The 8271-nt window shown below is 42.7% G+C and overlaps 1 protein-coding gene across 2 annotated transcripts in view; it reads left to right on the forward strand.

Moving 5' to 3' along the window:
- Nucleotides 1-4826, forward strand: part of KLHL29 (kelch like family member 29) — a 394362-nt gene extending 389536 nt beyond the window's left edge. For both annotated transcript variants that reach the window (XM_017813094.1, XM_017813096.1), the window contains one exon: nucleotides 2494-4826. In XM_017813094.1, the coding sequence (XP_017668583.1) occupies nucleotides 2494-2677 (184 nt within the window). In that variant the 3' untranslated portion in view covers nucleotides 2678-4826. The remainder of the gene's footprint in view (nucleotides 1-2493) is intronic.
- The last annotated feature ends 3445 nt before the right edge of the window (nucleotides 4827-8271 follow it).

The raw sequence follows: 8271 nt of genomic DNA on the forward strand, positions 1-8271 counted from the left end.
TCAGTAAGACAAGAGGGCATGGTCTTAAGCTCTGCCAGGAGAGGTTTAGATTAGATATTAGGAAGAAATTCTTTACAGAGAGAGTAATCAGGCATTGGAATGGGCTGCCCAGGGAAGTGATGGATTCTCCATCCCTGGAGGGTTTTAAGATGAGACTGGATGTGACACTTAGTGCCATGATCTGGTAACCACGGCGGTAGTAGATCAAGGGTTGGACTTGATGATCTCAGAGGTCCCTTCCAACCTGGCTGATTCTATGATTCTATGCCACAGAGGAGACTTCACTAGATGAAAACTGGGTGGCTAAAATACTACACAAAACACAAATAGCAATCACTACCCCATGGCCTCATCTCTAAACTCTCATCCTGCTGGTTTCAGCAGCCCCTCCACCACATCAGGGCTGTGGAGTTTGGGGTGGAACCATTGTCCCCCCTCCTCAGACTGGTTTTTGCAAGCTGTAATTCCCAGCCTGTCGTGCTTCTAAATAGGAACTTGTTCCAGGACAGAAATGGGCTTCTCACTCCTCAATAAATATCCTGAGTCCAAAACTGTGGTTTAATATGCACATTTGTCTGATTTACTGTGTTGGCCACCTCTGCCTCCTCCTTGCCGTAGGGACTGAGCCTTGGCAGGAGTTCCTGCTGGGCAGTGCCTCTCCACCACCAGCCCTGGTTCTTTTGGAGGTGGGCTCCTTCTCTTTCAAAGCCATCTTTCAGGATGACACTTGGTTTACTCAAGTCCTTATTCTTCCCCATTTCTCCCTGACGTTTCAAAAATAATTACCAGTGCTTCGGTAAGTTCATTAGCAAACTCCCTTAGGACTCTGGGCTATGTATCATCCAGCCCTGATGATTTGTGGATAGGCTCTAATCAAGTGTTTCAAGTCTCTCTCTCCTTCCTCCTCCTTTCAGATTAACAGTTATTTTGACAAGATTCTCATTATTTCCTATTTCCTGGTGGTACCCAGGGACTAGGCTTATTTGAGGTCTCACTGTTGTCATTGTGAGTTTATTTTTAACCTCAGGCTCTGCTTCTCCACAAGGACATCAGAGTCTTGTGTTCTTCAGAAGCACATGGCTTTGTCAGTGCCATTTTAGTCTCAGTTCATCCTCTGTCCTCCAATGCTCTCTGGCTTTTGCCATTATTACTTTATATCCTTCTTCTTCCCACTGCTCCAGAATTAGCCATAAGAAATTGCTTTGCTTTTACCAAGCCTAGAGGATCACTACCCTTGTTAGATCTAGGCCACCTTCTTGGCTGCAATTAATTTATCATTTTCCTCTGCTATCCTTTGGTGTGTACACACTCTCCTGAGTCTCCATTTTCTTTCCCAACACAATCATCCACCAGCTACTCTCAAAAGGGATCCAGCCACCAGAAAAGCCAGCATCAACCCTATCCAGCTTAACATCTTTAAATCTACTCAGAGGACAAATCTGGGCTCCCCAGCAGACGAAAAGCAGGGACACCCCTCCTTTTGGGTTTCCCCCCCCATGCAGTGGGACAGCAGCCTGGAGCACAGGACAGCCCTGCATAGGCTTTTCCCACCCAGCTGCCTCTGTCATCCTTCTGCCATTTCCAAATACACACAGGGGAGCAGTCCCTCGTTGTCCATCTTCATTAGCCCAAAGCCAGTGTCCTGCCCTGTGCAGGATTACTGAGGAGGATGAGGCATTAAGCGGAAGGAAGAGATGAGGCCAAGGAGGAATTTTTCTTTCAAATACCTTCCCTACCTATGCACCTTCCCTCCTACCAAGAGCCTATGGACCACAGGATTAGCCCAGCCCCCTTATTCTCAATTTACAAGAGATATCTGAAGTCAAACACTTCCACTTTCAAAAAGCAGTAAGGGTTTTTGTCTTCTTTAGATGCCAACATATATCTCCCTTGCCATTCCCTCAGCTGCACATCCCCAGCCATCAGATCCATGCACGCTGGGTTCACTTTTCCCTGGACACCACACCTCCGGGGTGCACAAGGACGAGTCAGTGGGACCTCCAAGCTCCCACACTATGGAAGCGTCTGAAGCAACAGAATGTGGTTTGAAGGTGTTTCTCCCCCCCATTTTGCAGCATTCATTGATAATTAAAGGAGTAACTTAAAGCAAGGTCTTATTCCAGCCAAGGTGGCAGGGACCCCAAATTGCTTGGATTGCTTTTGCATGTGCACAGTATTACAGGGATGTATTGTCCTGCTGTTTTTGCTGCAGATCCCATATGTGGGCTGGAGAAACATCTTACCTGGATGTATTTCTGTTGTTTACATTAGAGACAACATTTGCCTACCTGGCAGGAACACAAAAAGGATTAATTTTGGGGAGAGAAAGGGAGAAGGAAGAGAAATGCTTACACACCTTTATACAGATAAGAATAAAAGGTGTATTCATTGCTTACCCCTTCTTACAAAAGACTGGGTTTGTTTTGAGCCTAAAAATAAAATTGTTCAGCAGGACCACTAACTAAAACGTACTTTTTTTTATATAAAACACAGCGCTGTTGTTCTGGATGGAAAAATCTACGCCACTGGTGGGATCGTCAGCAGCGAAGGACCTGCCCTGGGAAACATGGAAGCCTATGACCCTAAAACAAACACATGGACACTTCTACCAAATATGCCCTGCCCTGTTTTTCGACACGGCTGCGTAGCAATCAAGAAGTACATCCAGAGCGGCTGATGTTCCCCAGGAGTTGGATGGAGAACTGTTTGTACCTGTTGAAAGCAGGCAAAAGGAACACTATTACTTAAGGAACAAAAGCAGCAAAGCCAGCCAGTGAACATATTGCTCTAAAGTCTTGAATAGTGTCTACATTGAATGTAGAAAAATCATCCTCACCTTTTGGTGAACAAGGAGCAGAGAGCTCCGTGCTATGTAAGATATTGTAACTTAATAATGCAAGGGTGTCACTAGATGTTATAGTGGCACTTGTTCTGGATATCGGCTTTTGGTCAACCCAGGTGCAATAGAATTTCTCATATTTTTTAAGCTGGGGAAGAGAGGAAAAAAATAATCTGCATTTTACTTTAGAGCTCGAGCTTGATTCTTAAAATAACCATGCAGATTAGTTTTACTATTACACTTTAGGCATCAATCTATTTGAAAGGTCAAAGTGTCCTTACCACTTTGATTCCTACATTTGTTTTTAAGAAATACACGCTTTTCAATACCAATGACTGAGAGAAGTCTTGTGTGACAGATGGCTTATGTTGATGTCAGTCTTCCATCAGATCAAACAATTCTTTCAGTTCTCTAGAGAAGAGCCCAGATGGGGGGGGTGAGGTGGGGACTGGGGAGAAGAAAAAGAGCCATTGGTAATAAATTCCATGTAAAATGATTTAAAAAGGTCTGTTGGGCTGAATGAGTTGCTGCTCCAGGTGCTGCTTGTGTGGGCACGTGTGGCTGTGGCCATAGGTGGGGGGGGATGGCGGCTCCTAAACCTTTTCCTCCCAGTTTCTGCTGATGCACTTGGCAGTGCTTGATTCCCATAATGCAAAATGAAATGATTCCAGAGGTGTTCTCCTGATAAACCCCCTCTTCACTTCTGGCTGGAATCACAGTAAAACGCACAGCATAGTGTGGGTTTTCCATGTTTTCAGCAAACAGAGAAGACGCCTCCTGTGGCTACACACTCATTTTGGCTCTCAACCAAAATTCCTTATGTTGGGATACATGCCACTATTTTTTATGTAAAGTCTGAGCAGTTTTTTGTTTTACTTTATTTTTCAAGTTCCCCACCCAGTGTGAAAACCTTATCATTCTCTTATATACAGATTTTAAATACATGAGTTTAAAGCCCATGGTAGAAAAATGCATAGACTTAAGCCCAGTGTAAGAGACTTCAAATTATTACTATGTAGAGTTGTAAGTATATGCACAGCACAGGGGTTATATTTTTATATATATTAAAATATTGTCTATCCAGAGAGCATTGTGATGTGGAAATTCTTTATAAATTTATACATAAAAGGATCAAATGGGAGATGGACCGGGTAACATATAGGGGGCAGGGGAAAGAATCTTAAAATTCACCAACAGGAAGCAACCCCAAGCTACGGATTGTCTGATTTCTTTCCACGGAGAGGGAGAAAAAAGTTGCCATACTTGCCTTTGCAGACTTAAATCCCAAATGCCATGCCAGTAATTCAAGAAGGAGGGTCCTGTACAGGGCACGGGTGAGATCTTACATTCAAAATCTAGTTGAATTTCATACCAAATACAGTAGCCTTTTTATACAAAGGGAGGTCTGCCTACAGCTTTGGGAAAATCAATGCAGATGGTTAGCTAATCATCTTATTTTATTAATAATCATTTATAAAATAAAAGAAAAAAAAGAAATTTGTATCTTGCAGTATTTAAAGAATAAGTGCTCAAGTCAGCTGAGTCAAGTTATAGGGTGACTCAAGTCTCTCATTTTGACAGTGAGGTTCCAGTCTTTGTTATGCAGTTGTTTTATTTATTCTTTAAAGAAAAGAAAAAATAATAAGCACAACAAAATTATATACTAGTATGTCATTTAAAGTATTTATGTCAAACAGGGTGCAAGTGTGAACCTAAAGATTGGAGCACAAGTTTCTAACTGCCTGGGGCAGGACTAATTTTAGTGTTGGTGTGTGTCTACCTCCAAAGGAGGTGCTACCTGTCAGCAAGACCGAAACATATTCGACATTTCCAATTTAGCTTATTTCTTCATTTCTCACACTGGAACAAAACTGGCTATTTCTGTGAATAATATTAAAAACAGGGTTATCTGTAATGGTATTGTATATAGTTTATGTTTACTGTTAAGTTCTTGTTATATTATAATAAATATATTTATAGATCTAGATTCAGCATCCAGATTGGATTAATTTTGTCATGACTGATCAAGAAACAACACTGCACAAATGGGGACTTCATGTTTCATCCCAGCCATGGATGAAAATGTGTTCATTCCATCCAACTAGCTTCTCTTGCAAATCCAAAAATTTATTGCTAATACTTAAATGCTCAGTAGCTTCCAAAGTACTTCCATTCTCCTTTTGGAAAAACTTCTTAGAAGTAGTTTTAGATTTTATTCAGCAAGACTGTTTCTTCTTCATCTATTTTCTCAAATGTACTATTAAGTAAAGAACAGAAGGGCTCAAGATAGTTTAGGAAACTATCTTGAAAAAAAAAAACCTGATAAACAGCTTTTTTACTTTCTTTTCTAAATGAAAGTTGGGATTTGTGCCACACTGCTGCTGCAGTGTCTAAAAGATGAAAGCCACATTTGCCCTATGGTCAAAATTTCTTCATATCCAGCGTGGGAGCTCTGTACCTCATTGGATACAACATTGAGAGAGCACTTCAGTGCAACCGTTCATGGTTTCTTTGATGTTTCATTAGGGTGTCATCTGGTAGTTGTAAAACTGGATATGGAACAAAGATGAGCCAAATATAACTAGTCTCAAATACCACCACAGTGGAACATTTCAGCCAGATCTTAGGAGGCAATATCTGTTCTACACATTAACAGGAAGAGTCTAACATTTATTGAAATTGCCTCCAGTTCTTACAGAGTATTTAAGAGCATGAGCTGCAGTTTTTAAACATTTTAGTTTAGGCTTAGTGGCTCAGGTTGAACAGCCTGTGAAGATTACTAAAAGCCTTGCAATTCAATATTACAAAACCATGCTGCAATAATCGAGACCAAGTGGGGTGAGTTGCCAACCTTTCATCAAGGCTCTGCAAGGATCTCTTACTCAGCACTAGTCAATAATACTTGGTAGGATGAACAAGACACAGGCTATTTGCTTTACTTGTATGTGGAAATTATTTTAGTTCCCCTCTGGGAAGCTGGCTGAGCGCTTTTGCCAAATGAATCATGTGCACATATCTGCTCAGAGATTTTTCTTCTTAAAAGCTTTAAGAAATTCAAGGGACAGGCTGGCTCAGCAGCCTGATAATGATAAAAACTCCTTTGTTCGCTGGTGTGACTCTCCCCTGGCTCACCTGGGAAGGAGAGTGATCTCCAAACAGGGCTGTTCACTGTGTTCAGGTAATCACCTACCCCTGACAATTTACACAAGTCATCCACCTTTCTCCCATTGTTTCATCCAGCGGCAAACACACTGTACTAATAAAACCTCAGCCACCCGGTCTTTTAATTAACTGCAGTGAGGTGCTAAGGCTGAGCTTAGCACAGTGCAACTGGAGCAAGCTAATTAAGAGCGTTTGTTACACTTCAGCTTGCCCTTGGAGGAGTCCAGACAAACCCAGCGCCAGCATGAGCACCCGCTTTCCGCAGCTGCAGGGATTATCCAGGAGAGCAGCCACAGCTGTGCTCCTGCCTGGCTCCACCAAGCACCATCAGTAGAGACAGAAAAGGCACAAATGGCTTCAGGTACTCGCCCAGCTTCCTGTGAAGAATTTCTCTGGGGGGAAAAGAAAAAAAGGGAGGGTGGGGAAATGGATTCCAAAGCTTTTCTCCACTGTCTCAAATGCAAGGGCAAGGTCTCAGAACCACAGTGCCTCCCTACCACCACTGAAAAAGGTGTAATGGAATATGGGATAAACCTACAAACAGCATATGCAGGCAGGAGCTGGCAGGCTGCAACCTGTGCCAGGTTTGTAGGAAGACAATGACTCTGTATCTACCTGGACATTTTTACAATTTGTCATGGCTAATACAAGACTTTTAAATTGAATGAGACCCTTAAGCTCACCCCTTACTGCCTTCTTCCCCATTTTAAGTTGGCTCCAAAGCAGGAGCTGAAGCATGCTTTCAGCTGGAGTGGAGATGCCAGCAAGTACAGGAAGGCAGCAGCAAGTTCCCATCACTGGCGAGTGTTCTGGGTTGATAACTTCAGACTGTAGAAAAAGCCAAGAAGAAAATGGTCTGGAGGGAAGCAGATGGATGCGTCCCAGGCACGGTGTTCCCATCACTCATTACATTAAGCTGGACAGCGATACCGGAACAGAAACACCATTTTTCCTCTGAAAAGCCAAGCTGTTTGAGGCATGATTAAACACTCACTGAGGTTAGAATTCATGAAAGCAAGAGCTGCCATCACGGGCTCCTCAGCAGAGCTGTGGAAGCCTGGAAAGATAAACCAAAGTGGCAGACTACCCTGAAAAACAACTCTCCCTTCGCTGGTGGTCACTGGTGTTTTTTCTTTTGATAACACACACTACTTTTACTAAGCCCTGTTTCGCTGGCAGATTTCTTAAAAAGTAACAAGTTCCAGTTTTCTTTTTCCAAACAAAATCTACTTCAATCGGTAGCAGCTTTGCACACAAAACTAAGTGTTTTGGCTCAGTTAGTACCTGGGAGAAGAAAGCTCCAGTGCTGCCATCAAGCCAAAATCTGCCTCTGAATTTTTCATTAGTGGTGGTCTGTACAGTGAAGGTTGGAAATGTTTCCTGCTGCTTCTAATTTGTTGGTTTTGAGCAGCTTTCTTTTTTCCTCTGGAGTTCCTACATACCCCAGATCTTACACAGCAAGATTCACACTGGCAAAATACACACAGTATCAAACTCTTCCATGACCTGTCTAGAGAACAGCACTACTAACCCAGGGTTTTTAACAGCTTGAGAGGCAACTTCAGCATGTAGTTTGTAAGCAAATTAACACAGAACTAGGAACTGTGGTGACAACAGGGGCTACGCTGAATGTTGCCCAAAGTCATGCAATCACAGGCAATACAAACACCTTTTCCATCATCCACAATCGGTGACCTTTTCTCACATTTTCGTGGCTAAAGACCAGGCGCCTACCTAAGGTCACCAGTGACACTCCTACACAAGCATCAGCTTCTCACCTCATTAAAAACAATACATGTTAATAATAGTTTTTACAGACAGAAAGGAACCAGTTCCTCTCCACATCTTGGGAACTCAAGCAAAGTAGTCTCTAAGTTCTGTTGCAATGCCCTTGTGCTAGTGGACAGCATCCAAGTAAGGATCAGGGAACTGAACAGGGAAGGGGATGCACCAAATGCTCTAATGGTATCTCCAGCATTATGCTCTACCTGAACCACAGCCCCTCCACTCAAGTAACAATAAGCAGCTCTCACAAAGCAAGCCTAAACTTCCAACCCTGCTGGAATATCTGTAGCACTGTTTCCATTAAAAGAGATCATCTTTTAGTAAGGTATTTGTTTTCATGCCCAGTGAATGCAGAGCTCTGTTACTTGTTGACATCAAGTTCAATTTTACCTGCTTCAATTTATGCCCAGCTTTTCTGCAAAGCTGCCTGTTTATGTATTGGAACATGTCAGGCTGAGGATGCTGGGGCTGTTCAGCCTGGAGAA

Source organism: Lepidothrix coronata, unplaced genomic scaffold (genome assembly GCF_001604755.1).
Source record: "Lepidothrix coronata isolate B3197 unplaced genomic scaffold, Lepidothrix_coronata-1.0 Scaffold39, whole genome shotgun sequence".
In the NCBI taxonomy this organism is placed as follows: domain Eukaryota; kingdom Metazoa; phylum Chordata; class Aves; order Passeriformes; family Pipridae; genus Lepidothrix; species Lepidothrix coronata.